The following is a 23,612-nucleotide window of genomic DNA, read 5'->3' as shown; positions in this document are numbered from 1 at the left end:
CCATCGCCCGCCACCACTCCCGGCTGGATCTGACGGGGCTTGCAGAGCGCTGGCTCCCAGCAGCCGTGTGGCCGGGTTCTGGGAGTGTTACCCCCCCACCCTCCGCCTGTTACACCGGGCAGGAGCGTGGGAGCAGTAGTCCCGCCTGGCGCTGACAGCCTGTGGTGCCTGGGACGTGCTCAGACTGCCGATGCGGCGCTCCCTCGCTCGGGCGCGGGGATGTGACCGGGTTTGAGGGGTCGGCGGCGGTGGGGTGGGAGGGGGAGGCTGCTGGAGGAGGGGGATTCGGCCGGAGCGGAGAGGGAATGCCTGCCAGCTGAAGGTGAGCCGGGGTTTGGGCGCTCTCTCCCCGGCACCGGTTCTCCCGGGCGCTGGGTGTAAAACAAAGAGCCGAGATGCAGCAGTTGTCATCCTCTGCAAGCCATTGACTCACGGAGGGGTGATGAACCCACCCGGAATGTGAGATGCAACCTTCACCGTGCAGGGAGGGGTTGGGCTGGGGGAGGTTTCCTGTTTACCACAATACGTCTGGTTGGTTGCTGGAGACTGGAGGTGAGGGTTCCCCTGGCCGATGAGCTGGACACACTGTTCACCCCCTCCGGGGGACGGGCTGCCAGACAGCCCCCCGGAGACGGGAGGGTCCGCGCCTCTCAGAGACCCCCAGCTCGGGGATTGCAGCCTGTTGCTGGCCTGAGGACAAAATCCGGGCCGGCTGCCGAGGGAACAGTACGGAGGGAGCCCTGCACTGTCACAGGGGCGGTACTGAGGGGGTACCTCACTGTTGGAGGGGCAGTTTGGGGTAGAAGTCCTGAGGGACAGTACTGGGGGAGTATTGTGCTGAGGGAGGTCAGTACTGAGGGAGTTCTGAACTGAGGGTCAGTACTGAGGGAGTACTACACTGAGGGTCGGTCCTGAGGGAGAACTGCACTGTCAGTATGGAGAGTAGTTAGAGAGCAGGGACTGAACAGGAGCTCACACTGTGAAAACTTCAAGGATCCCTGGTGGGACTCCAGTAAACCTCTATCTCCCCCAGCTTCAATACTTCAACCCCATTCGGGCATCCAGCTGAAGTAGTCTGGCCCTGATCACACCCCAGACTAACAAGAATGCTTGGGACTTGGGTCCTAATTTCTCTCACTGCTCAAAACAGTGCATTAGATTTAGGAGGGGAGAGAGAGGGCTTAGTGGCCAAGGGGAGGGAGGGGTCAGGAAGAGAGAGACAGGGGAGTTGGAAGTATCTTTGGGGCAAGAAGGTTGAGCAGAGAGTTGGGGAAGTGGAGGGGTGTGCAGAAGCATAGTGAAGAGGGGTAGGGGTGGTTTTCAAGGTGATGGAGGAGGAAGGGGAGGGAAGCTGGTCTGAGAGGACATTTATTACCCTCGCACAACCCACCAGTTAACCCCAAGCAAGGTTAAAAATCCAGGCCTTAGCCTGTCAAACAAGTTTTGCATTTTTCTTCTCTGACCATTGGTGTGATCACTGGACCAACTAATTTGGACTGAGATCAGTCCTTATTAAGTCTTAAGCACAGCGATCAGACCACCTCTCGATCTTTCTTTCTCCGCTGAGAACGTGCCCGATTATATAATCGCTCCATGTAATCTGATAGTTCTGGCTGCTGTTTTCCGGTGTTAATTTCCAAACATGGCTCACGAACATGCTGCCTGTGTCCTTCAGGTCAGGAGATGCCTGCGGTGACAAAGATGCCTCGTGAAGAGAAAGATGTCCGTCGGAGCGATTCCATCATCCCATGCTTCCTAACGATTGAGGTGTGTTTGATTACAAGAATGTCATTGCTCCCTTGTGGTTTCGAAAGCCCATCACACTCAAATTCTCTCTCCTTGTTTCCCGACTGCATCCCCATTTTACCCCCACCCACCGTTCCCTTCCCCTATACTGAAAAGTAGGAGAAAGTATTGGCAATTCACCCTCTAAAGCCTGCTCCACCACTCAGTAAGATCATAGGAGTTCCTATAGCTCAACCACTTAATCCCCTTATCCTTTGATTACTTTAGAGCCCAAAGATCTATGGATCATAGCCTGGATCTACTCGAGGGCTAGGGTAGAGATCCAAAGATTCATAACCCCCTGAGGAACGGAATTTCATTGCTATGTGGTCAAGCCTTGCCCTAAGACTATGGTCTCTGGCTGTAGATTCCAGATGGAGGACAGAGTCAGCATCTCCCTTATTAATCGCTCCAAAAATCTTAAACGTTCTAATGAAATCACCTCTCATTCTTCCAAGCTCTGGTGAGAAGCGTTGTTACAAATGTACAAGGTGTTGGTGAGGCCACTTAGGGAGTACAGTGCACCATTTTAGAACAATAGAGCACAATGCAGGCCCTTCGGCCCACCATGTTGCACCGACCTTCAAACTACTCCTAAGACTATCTAACCCCTTCCTCCCATATATCCCTCTATCTTAAATTCTTCCATATGCTTATCTAACAATCTCTTGAACTTGCCCAATGTATCAGCCTCCACCACCACCCCAGCAGTGCATTCATGCACCAACCACTCTCTGGGTGAAAAACCTCCCTCTGACGTCTCCCTTGAACTTCCCACCCATTACCTTAAAGCCATGCCCTCTTGTATTGAGCACTGGTGCCCTGGGAAAGAGGCGCTGGCTGTCCACTCTATCTATTCCTCTTAATATTTTGTATACCTCTATCATGTCTCCCCTCATCCTCCTTCTCTCCAATGAGTAAAGCCCTAGCTCCTTTAGTCTCTCCTCATAATCCATACTCTCTAATCCAGGCAGCATCCTGGTAAATCCCCTCTGCACCCTCTCCAATGCCTCCACATCCTTCCTATAATGAGGCAACCAAAACTGGACACAGTACTCTAAGTGTGGTCCAACCAGAGTTTTGTAAAGCTGCATCATTACTTCGCGGCTCTTAAACTCGATCCCACGATTTATGAAAGCTAACTTCCCATAAGCTTTCTTAACTACCCTTTCACCTCTTTGGCAACTTTCAGTGATCTGTGGATATGAACCCCCAGATCCCTCTGCTCCTCTACACTGCCCAGAATCCTTACATTTGTATTCTGCCTTGGAGTTTGTCCTTCCAAAGTGTACCACCTCACACTTCTCCGGATTTAACTCCATCTGCCACTTGTCAGCCCAGCTCTGCATCCTATCAATATCCCTCTGTAAGCTTCAACAGCCCTCGACACTATCCACAGCACCACCGATCTTTGTGTCATCTGCAAACTTGCTAACCCACCCTTCCACCCCCTCATCTAAGTCATTAATAAATATCACAAAAAGTAGAGGTCCCAGAACCAATCCTTGTGGGACACCACTAGTCACAGCCCTCCAATCCAAATGCACTCCCTCCACCACAGACCTCTGCTTTCTACAGGCAAGCCGATTCTGAATCCACACGGCCAAGCCTCCCTGGATCCCTTGGCCTCTGACCTTCTGAAGAAGCCCACCATGTGGAACTTTGTCAAACGCCTTACGAAAATCCATGTAGACCACATCTACTACACTACCCTCATCAATCTTCCTGGTCACCTCCTCAAAGAACCCTATCAGGCTAGTAAGGCAAGATCTTCCCTTCACAAAGCCATGCTGGCTGTCCCTAATCAGTCCACGATTCTCTAAATGCTCATAGATCCTATCTCTAAGAATCCTTTCCAACAGCTTGCCACCACAGACGTAAGGCTCACTGGTCTGTAATTCCCTGGACTATCCCTACTGCCATTTTTAAACAAGGGGACAACATTCGCCACCCTCCAATCCTAGCCAATGGTTCAGCAATCTCCTCCCTCACCTCACAAAGCAGCCTGGGGAATATTCCATCAGGCCCTGCGGGCTTATCTGTCCTAATATTTTCTAACAGCTCCAACACATCCTCTCTCTTGATATCTACATGCTCTAGAACATTAACCTTACCAACACTGTCCTCAGCGTCATCAAGACCCTCTCCTTGGCAAATACTGAACAGAAGTATTCATTGAGAACCTCACCCACCTCCACAGCTTCCAGGCACAGCTTCCCACCTTTGTCTTTAATCGGACCTACCTTTACTCTAGCCATCCTTCTGCTCTTCACGTACAAGTAAAAAGCCTTGGGATTCTCCTTAACCCTACTCGCCAAAGCCTTTTCATGTCCCCTTCTCACTCTCCTCAGCCCCTTCTTAAGTTCCATCCTTGCTACTCTATATTCCTCACGAGCCCTGTCTGATCCTTGCTGCTTACACCTTATGTATGCTGCCTTCTTCTTCCTAACTGGTTGTTCTACCTCCCTTGTCACCCATGGTTCCTCCACCCTGCCATTCCTTCTCTGCCTCACCGGGACAAATTTATCGCTAACATCCTGCAAGAGATCCCCGAACATCGACCACGTCTCTATAGTACATTTCCCCTCAAAAATGTCACCCCAATTTACACTCTCAAGTTCTCGCCTTATAGCCCCATAATTCACCTTTCCCCAATTAAATATCTTCCCGTCCTCTTTGCTCCTATCCCTGTCCATGACAATTCTAAAGGTTATGGAGCAGTGCTCACTGTCCCCCAAATGCTCACCCATCGATAGATCTGTCACCTGACCCGGTTCATTACCTAAAACTAGTTCTAATATGGCATTCCCTCTAGTCGGCCTGTCAACATACTGTGACAGGAATCCGTCCTGGACACACTTAACAAACTCTGCCCTGTCTAAACCTTTGGCACTAAGCAGGTGCCAATCAATATTTGGGAAGTTGAAGTCTCCCACTATAATAACCCTGTTATTTTTGCATCTTTCCAAAATCTGCCTCCCAATCTGCTCCTCAGTATCCCTACTGCTACCAGGGAGCCTATAGAATACTCCCAGTAGAGTAACTGCTCCTTTCTTTTTCCTGACTTCCACCCATATTGACTCTAGAGAGGATCCTTCTCCATTATCCACCCTTTCTGCCGCTGTAATAGTGTCTATGACCAGTATCGCCACCCTTCCTCCTCTTCTCCCCCCCCCATCCCTTTTGAAACACTGAAAACCAGGAATATTCAATATCTATTCCTGCCCTGACGTCAGCCATGTCTCTGTGATAGCCACAATATCGTAGTCCCATGTACTTATCCAAGCTCTCAGTTCATTTCCCTTATTCCTGATGCTTCTTGCATTTAAGTAAATGCACTTTAGCCCATCTGCCTTACTACTTTTGTAGCCTGTACTCTGCTTCTCCTTGCTCAAAGCCTCTCTATCTGTTAGATCTGACTATTCCCCATCCCCTTCTTCCTCTGACCTACTCCCCCGGTTCCCATCCCCCTCGCAAACTAGTTTAAACCCTCCCGAACCACCCTAGCAAACCTGGCTGCAAGGATATTGGTCCCCTTCAGGTTCGGGTGTAACCCGTCCTCTCTGTACAGGTCCCACCTTCCCCAGAAGAGATCCCAATGATCCAAAAATCTAAAACCCTCCCTCCTGCACCAACTTCTCAGCCACGCATTTATTTGCCATCTCCTCCTATTCCTACCATCACTATCGCGTGGCACTGGCAGTAATCCCGAGATTGCTACCCTTGAGGTCCTGTTCTTCAGCCTTCTGCCTAGCTCCCGAAACTCACTTTTCAGGACCTCATCTCCCTTCCTACCTATGTCGTTGGTACCAACATGAACCACGACTCCTGGCTGTTCTCCCTCCCGCTCAAGAATCCTGTGGACCCGATCAGAGACATCCCGGACCCTGGCACCTGGGAGGCAACATACCATCCGGGATTCATGCTCACTGCCACAGAACCTCCTATCTGTTTCCCTGACTATCGAGTCCCCTATCACTACTGCCTTCCTCTTCTCCCCTCTTCCCTTCTGAGCAGCAGGACCGGTCCCAGTGCCAGAGACCTGGCTACTGCTGCTAGGCCCCTGCAGGTCATCCCCCCCAACAGCTTCCAAAGCGGAGAACCTGTTACTGAGGGGAGCAGCCTCCGGGGTCCTCTGCTCTATCTGCCTGTTCGTTTTCTTTTTCCTTTTCCCTCCCCTGACAGTCACCCTTCGATCTACTTCCTGGACTCCAGAAGTACCTGCTCTAAGGGGGGGTGACTGTCTCCTGATGTACAGCATCTACATAACTCTCTCCCTCCCTGATGCTTCACTGTGTTTGAAGCTGCAACTCCAGCTCATCAACTTTGAGCCAAAGTTCCTCCAGCCTCAAGCACTTACTGCAGATGTGGACATCGTGGACCTTGCTGCGGTCCACGAGCTCCCACATCAAGCAGCTGCAGCACACCACCATGTCCTCCATCTGAACCAATTCTTTTTTCCTCCCTACCTAGTTTTTTCCTACTTAAAAATTTCTAACAGATAACAGGTAAACCTTACCTCTACTTAACAGCTACTCACCTGCCTCACCCCTTTAAGCCGAAGCCCCTTGAAGCAAAGCCCAAATCACTCTGCTCCCTCTCACTCAGCTGCCCGCTCCGACGCTGCCCGCTGGATATGGCAGCCTTCTTTTTAAACTGTGCACACGCTAACGACTGACATCATGCGCCTGTACACTTACTCTTAAATTTTCGTCGCATTATTTAAGAAAAGACGACTGGCATTGGAGGTATTCCAAAAGAGATTCATTAGTCTAACTCCTGGAAGGAGAGGGTTGTCCTATCACCAGCAGCTAAAGAAATTAGATCTGTATTTGAAGTTTAGAAGGATGAGGGGTGATCTTATTGAAACATATAACATCCCGTGAGGGCTTGACAGGGTAGATGTTGAGATGTTTCTATCAATGGGAGAACTTCGAACAAGGGGAGAGAGTTACAAGATTAGGCCACAGTCATTTAAAACTGAGGTGCAAAGGAACTTCTTCTCACAGAAGGTGGTGAATCTCTGGAATTCTTTATCCCAAAGGATTGTGGAGGCCAAGTCATTGGAGGTAGTTAAAGAGGAGGGAGATCATTTCTTTGAAAGATGGGGGAATTGAGGGCTGTAGGGAATTGACACAGAAGATGAGATGAAGCCCAGGGACAGATCAGCCATGATCATATTGAATGGAGGAGCAGATCTGAGGGGCAGAGTGGCCTACTCCTGTTCCTATTTTCTAATGCTTCCTTTCTAACGCTCTCATTCCATGAATCAATACCATTCTCCCTCCCCCTGCTCCTGACGCTCCATTCTATTCTGCCTCTCTCCCTCTCCCTTCACAGAGGAGCTGAGGTAGAGGTGGAGTCAGTAAGACTGTAGAGGTTGAAACACAAAACTGTGGCAGTGAAGGCAAGGGCTGGAACTGATCTCCGGGTCAAAACTGTGACAGGTGTCGTGTATGGTTTTTTTCAGTTTCAGATGGTGGTCTCTTTTCTAGACTGAAATCTCGGTGTGCAGTTACTTGAAGAGTTGTGAATCTTCTGATGTTATGATAGAAGCAAGGTTGTTCGGAAGTTGCTGAAAAATGTTGGGCAGCATGCCCCGTCCTGGGGCTGAGATACCTGAGAAATAATTACAACCATCTTCCCTCCTGCAGAATACGAGTCCAGCCAATGCATTTTCCCCTGATTCCCATTATACAGCTTTACCAGGGCTCCTTGATCCAAACTCAGTCAACTGCTGCCTTGATGTCAAGTGCAGCCCTTCTCAATTCATGTCTGGATCCAGCCCTGTGGTCCAGGTTTGGACCAAGGCTTTGATGAGTTCTGGGGCACAGTGATCCTGGCAGAATCCAAGCTGAGTATCAGTCACCAAGTTGCAAACACTCTAGTCTTGCCCCCGGCACTCACACTGGGTGTAATCATCTCGAGGATTAGGATGTCCTTGAAGGCTTCTCTTCCCTTTCAAGGTTTACCAGTGGGTGTGACAGGACTGTGTACCTCTGATCTAATCCCTTGGTTACGGGATCATTGCATGCTGTTTTCAGGATTTAACAACTATGCAATCCTATTTTGAAGCATTTTTTGTCATTTATTCTTGATTAACTTATTAATTTGTTCAAGATTTGGTGTAGAAGAGATCAACTCGAATGGTTCCATGGGTGAAGAAGTTAGACAGATGGACTGCGGAGGCCCTGAGGGAGGGGTTTAAGACCATGAAGAGTAGATAGAGCAAGACTTCCCATTGGTGGAAGAGGTCAGGAACCAGGGGAACAAAGGATGAAGGTAATTGTCTAAAGAATCAGTACTAGCACAAGGAAAAAACTTCTTCCGTGCAGGAGTGGTCCTAATTATTAGCTAATAATCTACATTGATGTAGACATTGTGTTTATTGTCTAGTCCAAGTTGTGCCCGAACTGAAGGAACAGACTAAAGCGCATTGATGGGTTTGAAGATGCAAATAGGTTAGATTTCCTTACCAGAAAGATCTTGGTAGGCCAGATGGGTTTTCAAACAAGCGAGTTGTTTCATGGTTACAATGTCTTTTTCCAGAATTCCATATTTATTTAAATTCCTCATGGTCCATGGTGAGATTTCAACTTGCGATCTGTGGATTAATGACCTAGAGGTCTGGTTTAATCACTGTACTCCTGGATAAAATCAGTATTCGTTCTTAAATATTTGAATCTCCCAACTCCCTTGGACATTAAAAATTACCCCATAGTCTTTCTAAATCTTTATTCTTTGTCACACTCTCTGTTTCTCATGGTTCCCCACCGCCCCGTTTGACTGTCTCTGTCCACTTCTGTCACTGTCTGTATATAATCAATCGTCACACTGTTTCCCTTGTTTTCATCTCACTGTTTCTCTCTCTGCTTACTTCTCTCCTCTCACTGAAATTATCTCCATATCTCTCTCCCCCCCACCCCACCCCCTCTCTCAAGGTTATTCTGCTCTTGCTCTTTGTTGCCTGCTTCTCTCCCATGTTTCCTTTAATTGGTGCTTTTCTCCTTAATTTCTTTTTTCCTTCACTCTGTTCAGATTGACATTCCTCTACTGCTCTGCTTTAAACCCCAGTTTCACTCCATGATCCTCCCTTTAACTCTCTCTCCTCTCCATCCCCCTCCCCCATTTTGCCCTCTCTCCTACTCCTCACTGACGATCAACACAGGTGCACCTCAAGGATGTGTGCTTATCCCACTGCTCTACTCTCTCTACGCTCATGACTGTGTGGCTAAGCACAGCTCAAACGCCAACTATAAATTCGACGATGACACCACTGTTGTTGGTAGAATCTCAGATGGCGAAGAGGGGGCGTACAGCAGTGAGATCGGCTGGTTGAGTGGTGCTGCAACAACAACCTCGCACTCAACGTCAGCATGACCAAGGAATTGATTGTGGACTTCAGGAAGAGGAAGTCGGGAGAACATTGAGGGGTCAGTGGTGGAAAGAGTGAGCAGCTTCAAGTTCCTGGACGTCGACGTCTCAGAGGATCTAACACATTGATACGATCACGAAGAAGGCATGCCAGCAGCTCTACTTCATTAGGAGTTTGAGGAGATTTGGTTTGTCACCAAAGACCCTTACAAAATTCTACAGATGTATGGTGGAGAGCATTCTGACTGGTTACATCACAGCCTGGTATGGAGCCTCCAACGCATGGGATCGCAAGAGGGTGCAGAGGGTTGTGGATTCAGCCAGCTCCATCACGGACACAACCCTCCCCATCATCAAGAGATGGTGCCTCAAGAAGGCGGCAACCATGACTAAGGACCCTCAGCATCCAGGACATGCCCTCTTCTCATTACTACCATTGGGGAGGAGGTACAGGAGCCTGAAGACCCACATTCAACAATTTAGGAACAGCTTCTTGCTCTCCGCCATCAGATTTCTGAACGGCCCATGAACCCATGAACACTACCTTGTTATTCCCTTTTTTTGCACTATTTGATTATTTTTGTAATTTATAATAAATTTATGTCTTTGCACTGTACTGCTGCCCTAGAACAACAAACTTCATGTTATATGTCAGCGTTAATAAATCTGACTCTGATTCTCCCTCACTCTCATTCTTTTGCCTGCTGTCTTCCACTTTCTCTCGATTTCTCACTCTTTGTTCCTCCCTCTCCCTGTCCCTCTCACCTCTCTATCTCATGCCTTCCTTTGTCTCTCACCCTCTTCCTCTCTTTGAATCTTCCTTGATTTCTCTCTTTCTCTCTCCCCCTCTCAACCTCTCTCTCTTTTCTCTGCCACCCTCTCACTAACTTTGTGTTGTATTCCAGCTGCTGATTATGGTCGGGACAGTCTTGCTCACTTACTACTTTGAGTACACGGACACATTCACTGTGCACCGACAGGGCTTTTTCTGCTACGACAGTACTTACATGAAACCATACCCAGGGCCAGAGGAGATGAGCGTTCTTCCACCAGTCCTGCTCCAATCATTAGCATCAGCCATTCCCATGGCAACAGTAAGAACTAGTTGATGTTTATATATGATACTACACTCTTGGAAATATTTGCTTTATTCTCTGAATTCGACACTGAAGCTCATTCCCACATGGAAGGTGGGAGGTGAACACAGTCTGCTCTCAGTGTGGGGACCACAGTCACTGGGACTGACTGTGTGGGGATAACAGTCTTTGGGGCTGACAGTGTGTGGGGACCACAGTCACTGGGACTGACAGTGTGTGGGGACCACAGTCACTGGGACTGACAGTGTGTGGGGACCACAGTCACTGGGACTGACAGTGTGTGGGGACCACAGTCACTGGGGCTGACAGTGTGTGGGGACCACAGTCACTGGGACTGACAGTGTGTGGGGACCACAGTCACTGGGGCTGACAGTGTGTGGGGATCACAGTCACTGGGGCTGACAGTGTGTGGGGACCACAGTCACTGGGACTGACAGTGTGTGGGGACCACAGTCTCTGGGACTGACAGTCTGTGGGGGGACCACAGTCATCTGGGACTGACAGTCTGTGGGGGCCACAGTCACTGGGACTGACAGTGTGTGGGGGCCGCAGTCTCTGGGACTGACAGTGTGTGGGGACCACAGTCACTGGGACTGACAGTGTGTGTGGATCACAGTCTCCGGGACTGACACTGTGTGGGGACCACAGTCTCTGGGACTGACAGTGTGTGGGGATCACAGTCACTGGGACTGATAGTGTGTGGGGACCACAGTCTCCGGGAATGACAGTGTGTGGGGATCACAGTCACTGGGACTGTCAGTGTGTGGGGATCACAGTCTCCGGGACTGACAGCGTGTGGGGACCACAGTCTCCGGGACTGACAGTGTGTGGGGGCCACAGTCACTGGGACTGACAGTGTATGGGGATCACAGTCACTGGGACTGACAGTGTGTGGACCATTCCTGGCAGTCGTGGTAGTGGTGTTGAGATGTCTCCAGTTCCTCTCATTGATACATTGAACTTGCCAATTGAAGTCTGAAATATTCTGTAATCAACCAAGTTTTTCCAGCGGAGCTTCATGTCACTGGCTGCCCTTCATGTTGGGTTTAACTGGAGCTGGGTCATACCGATGGGAGTGTTGTATTGCCAACCAGTTGTAAAGCAACTCTCTCTCGCCCTCCACCCCCCCCCCCCCACCCATCATCTCCCACCCCTTGGAGTCTCAGCCGCTACCATAACCCACAATGAGTAGGCTGTGGAGAGATATATACTCATCTTGAAGTGTTTTTTGTAATGAAGCAGCAAATTTCTCTGCTTTTCTCTTCCAGATAGTTCTGGGCGAGTTGGCCGCATTTGCCTTTCAGTCTGAGTTTGTCCGCCGTGAGCGAACGATTGTGACGGCGGATTGCTGCACTCTGAACCCTCTGGTCCGCAGGGTCATCAGGTTCTTGGGTCTGTTCGGCTTCAGTTCTTCTTTGTTGGTTAACTGTAGTCCACTGGCTAGGGGCAGTGGGGACACCTGGGGAAAGGAAATTCTCTGAGACACCTCCTCGCATCATAGCTTCCTTCATTCATTCTTATATAGATAGATATATAGATATTTATTTATTAGTCACATGTACATCGAAACACACAGTGAAATACATCTTTTTGCATTGCTAAGAATATGGTGGGGGCAGCCTGCAAGTGTCGCCACTCTTCCGGTGCCAACATAGCATGCCCACAGCTCCCAAGGTGTACATCTTTGGAATGCGGGAGGAAACCGGAGCACCCGGAGGAAACCCACGCAGACAACGGGGAGAACGTCCAAACTCCTTACAGGCAGCAGCGGGAATTGAACCCAGGTCGCTGGCGCTGTAATAGCGTTCAGGAAGTTGGAGACAACCTACATCCAGGGATGGGGGTGGGCAAAGATAGAGGCACCCTCTGAGCGAGGTGGGGGGAGTGGAGGTACTTTTCATGTGGAGTTGCAACACACTCTGTGCAGGGGTCAGAGACGCCCCCTGTGTGAGGTGGGGAGGGGGTCGTAAGGACACGCTTTGTGTGTGTGCATCACACCTCTATCTCAGTGCTAATATAGAGTGAGAGCCCCGTTTCCTGGGAGTGCAAATCAAATCAAAGCCGTGGAAAGGAATGGATGACCCTGTACAAACCCCCTCAATTTCTGTCACCTTGTCATTTGAAGTTTGGATGCTGATTCCTAATATTCTCCTCTTCTGTGAAGAAAGAGAGGCAGTAGCATACGTGAGTTATGTAATTAGCGATTGAAAGGTTGAACTGGCTTCAGACCGAATGGCCTCCTGCTGTTCTTCTGTAACAGGCTTAGGGCTGAATGGCCTCCTCCTGCTCTGATGCTGTCCTGGCTAGAAGGCCCAACCAAGCCTGTACATCACAGGCTCAGGTTCGGGTTGGCTTTGAAAATCTATCCTAAGTCCTGGGGTTTCCCACATTGCTGGGTGGCAGTGTCCCTGCTGCGTCCAGGGTCAGGAGGAGCACTGGAGAGAGAGGAGAGAGCACACAGGAACTGAGGCAGGGAGGCAGCCCTGAGCACGGATCCCAGAGCAAGGCACAACCCTTCCTCAGGAGCCCGGCCACCCGACCCCATTGGGACCCAGTCACGTGTGTCCTGTCAGGTCAGAGATTAATTTTTACCTGTTACAGACTCCTACGTCATTAGACCAGTGTTGGTGGAGGGACACTGCTTTCGAATTAAATTACTGATCTAATCTGAACCATCTGTTCAAATCTACACAAACTGTTTGCCAGGAAGCACTCTGGGGCGGTTTTATGTTTCAGACTGACGCAGACACCTGCCTCTCGATAAAATGGAATCCACAAATGTCACCCAAGAATGTTGTTATCACAGCCTGGGCTTAGGGAAGAGGCCCAATGGGAAATGGATCCTGAATCTGGAAGAATCTCTGATACGGGATTTGGGATCTGTGGTATTGGTTTACTATTGTCACATGTACCGAGATACAGTGAAAAACTTTTGTGTGCGTGCCATCCAGACAGATCATGCTGTGCATAAGTACATGGAGGAGGTTAGAGGGGAGAATGAGCAACAGTTGGAGCCACAGACCAAGGGCGGGCAATGAATAGCTGACGTGCGTTCTTCCCTGTTCCTCTCTAACCCTCGTTTTTGTTTCAGGGGTTTACACATTTGGTCTGTTTGCCACCGATATATTCGTGAATGCAGGGCAGGTGGTGATGGGGAGCCCCACGCCACATTTCCTCACCGTCTGTCGACCTAACTACACAGCTCTGGGCTGTAACCAGCCCTCGCAGTTCATCGTCTCCCCGGATGCCTGCACCGGGAGCCCAAACCTGGTGACCAATGCAAGACGAGCATTCCCTTGCAAGGATGCAGCACTCAGTATGTACGCTGCTGTCTACACAGTGGTGAGTCAGGGACGTGTCCCAAATGATCGCGCGCATGGCTAAATTATTATACACTTCTCAACATAGCAGAGGCCAGTGGTGTACAAGTGGGCAATCCAGCAGTGTTGGCCTTGCTTGCTACAGGAATACCATCCCTGGTGGAAAATTTATTGGACCCACACGCAATCCAACATCAGGGCCGTCAGAGAGCGCTGCAGACTCCGATGTGTTCAATCCTGTGACGGGAACATTCTGACTTCAATCAGCAGCCATTTACAAGGCTCTGATTGTGGGTAACAGGCCACAGGTATGACAAAGGAGCAGAGCTTTCTGTGAGCAAAGAGGAGAGCTGGGGGGAGCTGATGGACGGGGTTCAGGTGGGTGGTGAAGGAACAGGACGTTGCTCTCAGAGCTGGAGATCACCCAAGGATTGAGGGCATGGCCAGGAAATGAGGAGAAAGCAGCTGAAACACTTGAGGGAGACTGAACCACAGGTTTGCATAACACCAGCCAACGGGAATCAGGAAGTTCCAGAGGAGAATCGGGTGTGTGAGCACAGCTCACCCAGGGTGGCACTGGACTGAGGGGTCGTATCGTGGGAGCAAAACATAGGGAGGATTCCCACTCACAGACGTCCGAAAGGGTGTGCACGTGTTTGTGTACGTGTGTCTTGATGTGTGTGTGTGCATGTAAGTGTATGCAAACATGTGGATATGCATGCGTGTGTGCGAGAGAGAGACCCACAGTGCGTTCACTGAGAGGGCACACAGACAGCAGTTATCACCTATCCCTGACTACCCCTCAGAAGATGGCGATGAGCTATCTTTGTGAACAGCCACTGTCCTTCTGGAATGGTAGTTCCAGGATTTAAACCCAGTGACAGCGAAGGTTCCCTCCAAGTGAGTGACTTGGTGGGGTGGGAGGGGAACCTGCAGTAGTGGTGGACCCACCCCTGCTGCCTTTGTCCCTTTTTATTTCAAAATCTTTATTTTGAAATAATCTTTATTTGTAAAAAAAATAGATACAATAAAGACCAAAACAGTGCATTCCTTTCTCTATATTAACAGTGTCATTCAGTTTATACATTCACGGTGTTATTGGTTCTGTACATTTCTAGTGTGAGCACATTCTGTGTGCAGAGCACCATTGCCTCACGTGGCCTGCTTGGATGGTACAAATCAAGTGTTTGAAAGGCTTTTAGTCTGGAAGAAAGGACGTGGTTGGTGCTATGAATGAAGCCTTGGTGGGTTGCTGCATTGTCTCCTGTGGGTGGTACACACTGCAGCCCAGTACACTGAGGTGGGAATGAACGTTTGGTGGATGGGTGCCAGTCAAGTGGGACACCTTGTCCTGGATGGTGCCAAACTTCTTGAATGTTGTCGGAGTGACACTTATCCAAGCAGATGGAGAGGGTTCCATCACACTCCCAACTTATGCCTTTAGGGCATTGGGAGGTGAGTCACTTGCTGCAGGACAGCGGCTTTGCCTGCTCTTGTAGCCAGGGTGTTTATGTAACATCAGTGTTGCTTGTCGCCTATCAGCTCCTTCACAAATGTTGTCAATGTCCAGCACAGTCTGGTTCATTATTTAACAAGTTGTGAATGAGGCCACATTCAGTCAAATGTCTTTTGATGGCAAGAACAGTCACTCCCATCTCACCACTGGAATCCATCTCCTTGGTTCCCCATGTTTAGACCAAAGCTGTAATGATGTCTGCAGCTGAGTGCCCAAGGTGCAGCCCAGCGTCAGTGAGATTTGGTAATCTCTCGATAACCCTAGTTCACCACAATGATGGCACAGTCATTAGCTGGATAGGATGTGGCCTGCTTTTATACGTGGAACATAAGTGGGCAAGTTTCTACATTGGCATTCCACATTCCTGACTAGAGGCGCAGTGTATGCTGGATCTTAAGTCTTCAGCTCCACAGTGGGGGTGCTATTGGGTCCCATTGCTGTGCTCACTGCTCTCAGCCATTTCCTGAGATCACATGGAGTGAATCAAATTGGCTGGCGACTGGCCTACGGAATAATGCAAACATCGGCAGGAGCAGAGATGCATCACTTCTGGCTGAAGGTGCTTGCAAATGCTTCAGCCTTGTCCAGGCACTTACATGCAACAAGCAATCTGCTGGAGGAACTCAGTGGGTCATCTGTGGGAGGAAAGGAATTGTTGACATTTCAGGTCGAAACCATGGGGTCTCGCTCCAAAACGTCGACAATTCCTTCCCCCCCTCAGATGCTGCTCGACCTGCCGAGTTCCTCCAGCAGATTGTTTGTTGCTCCAGATTCCAGCGTCTGCAGTCTCTTGTGTCTTCTGGCGCTCACATGTTGGGTCCTGTCATCCTTGAGACTGTGGATGCCCTTGGCACTTCCTCCCCCTGTGGACTGATCATTTGTCCATCGCAAGTCTCAGCTAGACATACGGCACTGCAGAGCTCTGATCTGAGCCATTGCTTGTAATACTGCTGAACTCTGTAAACTGCTTCTGCTTTTTAACACACATGTAATCCTGTGCTGGCAACTCAGTTTTAAGTTCAGCTTGCATGATCTCCCACATTCTTTATTGAAACAGGGTTGGTCCCTTGACTTAATGGTCGTGGCAAACTGAGAGGCAGGCTGATCCACAGACGTTAGAGGTGGCAGGGAATAGAGCATTGCTGCTTATGGCTCACGGAATGCCATTTTTGCCAAATATTGAACAGCCTGATCTGTTCTGAATTTGTTCCATTTAGCAGAAGGATAGGGGCAATATAACTCAGCACTTTTGTAGTGAAGAGAGGACTTTGTCTCCAAAACTCTGTGCATTGGGCGCTCCCACCAATAGTGTTACGGACTGATGCATCTGCAACTAGTAGATCAGCAGTCAGGCTTATCTTCCATGTGACTGTGAGAGTGCGGTGTGTTTGAGAGGGAGACACAATGTGTTTCTAATTGTATGTGTGTGTCTGCATGAGGAAGTGTGTGACAAAAGTGTTTGTGCAGAGCAGTGTATGTGAGGGAGGCTGTGTGTGTATGTTTGAGTTTGTGTTTGTATGTGTGTGTGTGTGCATGTGTGTGTACCTGCATACATCTAACAGCTTTTATTTGGGGCAAGAGATGGGGCAGGTACAAAATATATCACCATCAGTCCAGAGTGGGGTCAGCTCGTCCACCCGCAGGCTTGGGGTAAATGGGGAGTAAACAGGAGGGTGGGGATTAATTAACGGGAAGGAAAATGGAAGGTAATCATTTAACCAGATTACTGGTGGAAGGCGATGGGGTGAGACGGTGACCAGTTCAGTAAGTAAAACTGAGAGGGGATACGGGCGTCCAACCTGAATAACTGAGCAGAAGCAGACAGAGGCGAAAGAGAGGAGGCTCGAGAATCAGAGATCAAAATATTCACTGCGGTGGTACATGTGGCTGGGGAGATCCGAGCAGTGGTACCTGTAAAAGGTTCAGACAGTGGAGCTGGGAAATGAAGAGGATGTGGGTGATCCAAGCAGCTGGTGTGGGGTTTGGACCACAATACAGTCAGGCTCTGTGGGATTTGATGGGCCCGATACAATCACTTTTTATTAATATAATTTGCTCACATGAATGTCATTGGTAAGACCAGCAATTACTATGCACCCTGAATTACCCCCGAACTAAGAGGCAGAGAAGAATTAGCCACATTAGTGGGTCTGGAGTCACATATATCATTCAGAGCGGGTGAGGATGGCAGATTTCATTCCCTGGGGCACATTAGTGAACCAGTCGGGTTCTTACAAGCTCATAGCTTCATGGTTACTGTTACGAACTTAAATTGAAAATTACTTGTATTTAAGAACCCCAGTTGCGATAGTGGGATTCAATCTTGTCTCTGGCTCAATGATCCAGAACTCTGGCTGCTAATCCAAGGCATGACAGCACATCCATCTGATGTGATCAATGTCAGCTGGCGGAGCCACTGCCCAACAGCTCCAGAAGCCCGGGTTCAATCCTGGCCTCGGGTGCTGTCTGTGTGGAGTTTGCACGCTCTCCCTGTGAGCCCGGGTGCTCCGGTTTCCTCCCACATCCCAAATGCGTGCAGTTGGTAGGTTAATTGCTCACTGTAAGTTGCCCCTGGTGTGTAGGTAAGGGGTAGGATCAGGGAAGTTGATGGGAATGTGGGGAGAATAGTTACGGGGCAAGTGATTGGGGAGTGGAATTGCTCTGTGAGCTAGCATAGACTCAATGGGCCAAAATGTCCTCCTCCTATGTTGTATGGTAAGTACTTTTGTATCAGTCTGTTCTGCTCGCATCTGCGACTGTGCAAATCGAGGTGGGGTACAGTCCGACCCTGGCAGTGGGAATCAGGCGGTGTAGATACAACTTGTGCTGGAAATGATATTGAGAACTTGGAGTCTTTCACGTTCTGGGTGGTTACATGGAGACTGCTGTGTGAGTGTGGCTTCTTCCTGTCCTCAGATGTACGTTACCATCATGTTTCGAGCCAAGGGGACACGGCTGACCAAGCCCGTGGTGTGCCTCACCCTCCTGTGCCTGACCTTCCTCACCGGGGTGGTGCGAGTGTCCGAGTACCGGAACCACTGGTCGGATGTGCTGGTGGGATTTGTGACCGGAGCAGCCGTCGCTGTGTTTTTGGTGAGTGCCGGGAATCCGCTCGGAGTACGGATCCAACCGTCTGGGTGCTGGGACAGAGAGTGAGACCGATCTCCCGTCTGGGATTCAGGTGCAGTCTCTGCCAACACCTACTCCAGGCACACACAGCAAGTTCTAGCCAAGAAAGACCCTAAAATCAGTCGGTTTACCACATGGGAACTCACTTAAGTTTCAGCCTAAATCCAATCCAACTGATATCTCCAAAGTCCATTTCTCATATAGTTCTGGGTTTGGTATTGTGATGTGGTTGAGACATCTTCCTGTTTAACAAAAGGGGTAAGTGTGTTCAGTCTAACTGTACAGAGTTGTTACTCAGTAGAATATGAGCTGCAACAATCTGCTGGAGGAACTCAGTGGGTCGAAAAGTATCTGTGGGCAGGGGGGAAGGAATCGTCAACATTTTAGGTCAAAACCCTGCAGCAAGATGCAGAGTGTTGACCTGAAACATCGACAATTCCTTTCCCCCCACAGATGCTGCTCGACCTGCTGAGTTCCTCCAGCAGATTATTCCTCCAGATTCCAGCATCTGTGGTCTCTTGTGTCTCCAGAATGTGAGTGGTTCCCTGTTGAGCTGCTCTGACAATTCACAGAAATCGATGAATAAGTTCTAAGACTCTTCAATAACTTCCCACAGGTCTGCTGTGTTGTTCACAAGTTTAAAGGGACGAACCCTGTTTGTAAGAAGGTGGGGAGCGTCTCGAAACCAGTCTGTGTGATGCTCGCCCTCCCCTGTGTGGAAAGTCCACTAGAAAAGTTAAGTGTTGTTCAGGTAAGAGGTCGACACCAAAATGGAACTTGGCGAGTTGCTGGCCAAGGACAGTCTGCCTTACCCCAGCTCTGCTGTGGAAGGAGGACATGAGGGAGCTGTGGACAATCCAGTTCACTGGTCCTAGATCTCTCTAGGATCGGGACCATAAATCAGAATTAAATAGGATTAATCTCCAATTATCTCACCCATTCCCAGCTTCCACAGATAGCAACAGAGCAGTTTTCACTGACTCCTCTGCACAGTTAGTTCAGTTGCGAGGTCAGTGTTTGACAACGATTTAGACATCAGGACAGAGCCCGATATCTAATGCAGGGCTGTTCCCAGCCTCTGGCTCCCAGCTCCCATCTACCCCACACAACAGATCTTCCTGCATTTCCTGCAGTGTTTCCAGGCTGTGCTGATGTGAGGGAGTCTCTGAGGTGAGATTGACTGCCGTTCCCTGGAGTAGCTCGGCCAAGGGAACATCAGTAAACAAATACCACAACCCGTGAATAATTAGGTACGTAGTCCAGGATGATGTGAGTGGATCTGAGCAACACTGGGTACTTTTTATTGTGTTGGAACACAACACACAGGACCAGGGGTTGGCCATTCGACCCCTCGAACCTGCTGCATTATTCATCAAGACCATGGCTGATCTTCCTCAGCACCATTTTCCTGCACTATCCCCATATTCCTCAATCCCTTTAATGTTCGGAGATCTATCACTCTCTGCTTTGAATGAACACAATGATTGCGCCTCCACGGCTTCTGGGATCGAGAATTCTAAAGGTTCACCAACCCCTGAATGAAGAAATTTCTTCTCACCTCAGTCCTAAACTATCTGCCCCTTATTCTCAAACTGTGCCTCCAGTGCTAGGTTCCTCAGTCAGAGAAAACATCCTCCTTGCATCTAGCCTGTGAAGCCCTGAAAGGATTTTGTAAGTTTCAATGAGATCCCTCTTTCCTCTAAACGCTAAACACAATCAGAAATCTGCTTAATCTCTCTCCATACAGCAAACCCACCATCCCTGGACCCAGTCTTGTAATTTTGTGCTGCATTCCTTCTCAGGCAAGTACATCTAGGTGGGCAATCAAAACTGTGCACAACACACCAAGTGCAGACGCACCACACAATTGCAGTAAGGCTTTTTTAGACCTCCAATCAAATCCTCTCACAATACAGGTTACATAAACATTTGCCCTCCTAATTGCTTACTGCACTACATGTTGGTGACTTGTATACAAGTATACCTAGGTCCCTTTGAAGATCAACCAGCCACTCTCCTACTCATTAACAAATACTCTATTCTTCTGCTACATGTACCAAAGTGGATGGCTTCACATTTTTCCTTTTATTTTGTTACACATTCATTGTGAGATCTGTACCGACATGAGCCGAGTTTCAGAGTGAATTCTTTCCCTTTCAGAATTGTCCAGCTGAATTCTCAGAAGGAACATGAACGATCCTCCTGCTTCTTCCCCTCGACGCCGGATGTGTTGATCGCCACTCGGTCGGTGATGAGTGAAGTCTGAATTCCAGATGGAACCCAGTGTGTGTACAGCTTTGCATGAACAGCAGTCTCACTCATGTAGAGTCTAGTGATTGTCAGATTAGTAGGAACATTTCCCTGTGGTATCACCTTTCGTTTCTGTTCTTCTCAACCCTTTGAGCAGAGCACCAATCCTCTGTGTTGGCAAACACCATCCCTAGGAGCAAGTACAGGACCCCAGTAGTTTTGCTGCTACTGCAGTTGGCAGAGAAATCAGTATTGCTGACCCCACGTCTACCTGGAGCTGTGCTTTGTTAATGAGGCTGTTTGTGACCAGTCTGGGAGCTGAGAGAGTCTCTGCTCTCGGCTTATTAAGTGGATTAGGGAGAACTTTTCCGAACCTCTCCAGCAAAGGGCCTTCCAACAAATGGGCTCTGATCTTCATTGCTGGGGCTCTGCAATGTTATTTCACTTGTCATCTGATTATATGAATAAGCATAGGTACCTTCTCGACATTGGGTGGGGACTAGGTGGGAATTGGGGCAGGGATCATCTGGACAACGGATGGGGAACGTGGGAGATCACCTGGACATTCGTGGCAACTGGCTGTACATCAGGTGAGGATTGGCTAGGCATCTGACAGGGTCACACTGACTGGGCATTGGGGGGAGACTCTCTAGACATGGGCTGGAGATAGAATGAACATCAGTGGGGACATTGGCTGGGAACCAAATTGACATCAAAGACAGGATTATCTGTGGAAATCAGGTGGGTTTAGTCTAGACTGGGTGGAAAATGTCTGAACTTCAGTGGACCTTGGGTGTAGACTGTCTGGACCTTGGATGGGAATAATCTGGACATCAGATTAGAGCCATTGGAACATTAGACGGGGATGACTAGAGATTGACTAAATGTTGGGTTGAGACCATTGGACTTTGGACATGGACTGTCTGGATGTTGGGTCAGAACTGTCTGGATACCATCTAGATATTGGGAAGGGGTTGTCTGGACAAAAGGTGAGGGCTGATTGTACATCGGATGTGGAACATCTGGACACCATCTTAACACTTGGTGGAGACCTACAGGGCAAAGGGTGGGGATTGCCTGAACATCTGATGGAGACCACCTGGGAAAGTGCCAGATATCAATGTCATGGGATACAAAGAGAGTAACACAAGCGCCCACAGGCTCCCCTCACTTGCCGTGGGTGGTCCAAGTGGCTGGTCAAGGTAAGGATGTGCTGCTGATGGGAGATCCCAATCCTGGACCCCCAGTCCACCAGCCTCGGATGAAGATCTCAGGTAATTTCCGGGAGGGATTTTGCCACTTCCAGTTCTTTGTGGAGACAGGGGTGTGGTGCAGAATACGTACAGCTTCCCCAGAAGGAACCACTCCAGAATTATTACTCCTGCTATCTTTGTAATAGAGAAATGCTTGTCAAAAGGAAAGGAATTTTGCTCTAACCTTTGAGCTGTAAAAGGACAGAGATCTCACAGATGGATGAATAGCTTAGGCATGGTTGTGAATGATAGGGTTCTCACCACTCTTCTTAGCTGTTAATGCCATTATCAGTTGCTGTGTCAAGCAGATGTGGTAGTGAATGGGACAGGGTTCCTGGAAACATTGAGAGAAGGATCATTCCGAAGTGCTCCTCAGGAATGAACTAATCCTTTTGGGGGTTCAGTGACTGACAGCTGTCTACTCTGTGCAGAATTGAATTTTCATTAAATGTTAAAATACTTTTATGATTGAAAAGAAGCACAACATGGTGTATGTTTGGATTAAATTAATAATGTCATCAGAATAAAATGCATCTTGAACAATTGTTTACTGAATGTGCCAGAGCCAGGGATACACAAAGCAAGCATTCCCTGTTAGTGACTGATGGGGTGTAGGTGAGGAAGTTTGTGTGTGGGTTTGCTTATACTCCAAGGATTCCAAAAGAAGTTGGATGCATTGGTCATGATCTTCCCAATTTCCTTAGATTCAGAAAAATCCCCAACAGAATGAAAGGCAGCAGGTGAAACCATTACAAAGAATGTGGTAAAGGGCATCTTGAACCATCACATAATTAAACTATAGTGCTCAAAACTTGCCCACCAGGACTAGTTGTGCCTCTAGCCAAACTATTCCCATATAAAGCCACATTGCCATCTACCCGACAATGTGGAAAATATCTCAGGTGTGTCCGGATCAAATCCAGACCAGCTCATTACCACCCAGTCAGTTTGATTTCAAACATCAGCAAGGTAATGGAAAGTGCTGTTGACTGTGCTATCAAACAGCATTTACTCATCAATAACCTGCACACTAATGCCTAATGTGAGTTTCACCAAAAGCACAAGGCTTCTGGTGTCATCAGAGCCTTGGTCCAAATCTGGACCAAAGAGCAGAATTCCAGAGATAGGGTCACAGTGAGTGTCAGTGGCATCAAGGCAGCACGTGACAGTGTGTGGTGTCAAAGAGCCCTGGTAAATGTGAAGTCAATGGGCATCAAGGGGAAACACTCCAATGATTAGAATCATACCTCACACAAAGGAAGGTGGTCGTGATTGGTGGCGGTCAATCATCCCAGGCCAAGAACATCATTACAGGAGTTGTTCGGGACTGTGTGTGAGGCTCAACCATCTTCAGTCACTTCATCGATGGATTTCCAACACAAGGTCAGAAATGGGATGCTCACTGATGGTTGCGCAATGTTCAATTCCATTTGTGATTTCTCAGAATACAAAACAGTCCATGCCTGCATGCAACAAGATCCAGGTAACTTTCAGACCAGGGCTGATGAAGTCACAAAAGAGTCAGACAAGGACCATCCCCAACATAAGGAAGTTGGATCACAAACCTTTGACGCTCCATGGTGTAACTATGCTGAGTCTCCCACCATCCATGTCCAGGAGGTTTCCATTGAACTGAAAGTCGATTGCATCAGCTACATAAATGCAAACGTAAGAGCAAGCCTGAGGCTGGGCATCTTGTGGGTGACACTCCAAAGCCTTTCCACCATCTACAGGCAGAAGTCAGGAACATGATGGGATACTCTCCAGTTGTCTGGATGAGTGGAAAGGCAGTGAAGAACTTGACACAATCCAGGAAAACACAGGCAATGTGATTAGCATCCTAAACATTCATTCCCTCCACTGCCAGTGTACTGTGGCTACAGTGCGA

The 23,612-nt window shown here is 48.8% G+C and overlaps 1 protein-coding gene across 2 annotated transcripts; it reads left to right on the top strand.

Moving 5' to 3' along the window:
• Positions 1-11: 11 nt before the first annotated feature.
• Positions 12-22,262, top strand: LOC127584973 (phospholipid phosphatase-related protein type 5-like). Of its 2 annotated transcripts, none has more exons than XM_052042055.1 (8): positions 12-322; positions 1,676-1,767; positions 10,065-10,253; positions 11,525-11,648; positions 13,348-13,598; positions 18,009-18,185; positions 18,838-18,972; positions 20,382-22,262. In XM_052042055.1, the coding sequence occupies exons 2-8, from the start codon at positions 1,684-1,686 to the stop codon at positions 20,412-20,414; spliced, it is 993 nt and encodes a 330-aa protein (XP_051898015.1). In that variant the 5' UTR covers positions 12-322; positions 1,676-1,683; the 3' UTR covers positions 20,415-22,262. The 2 variants fall into 2 exon arrangements, with proteins under 2 accessions (XP_051898015.1, XP_051898013.1); XM_052042053.1 differs by having other exon boundaries at positions 18,838-18,956; positions 20,382-22,225.
• The last annotated feature ends 1,350 nt before the right edge of the window (positions 22,263-23,612 follow it).

Source organism: Pristis pectinata, chromosome 31, assembly GCF_009764475.1.
Source record: "Pristis pectinata isolate sPriPec2 chromosome 31, sPriPec2.1.pri, whole genome shotgun sequence".
Taxonomy (NCBI): domain Eukaryota; kingdom Metazoa; phylum Chordata; class Chondrichthyes; order Rhinopristiformes; family Pristidae; genus Pristis; species Pristis pectinata.
This window is presented reverse-complemented; position numbering and strand designations above follow the sequence as displayed.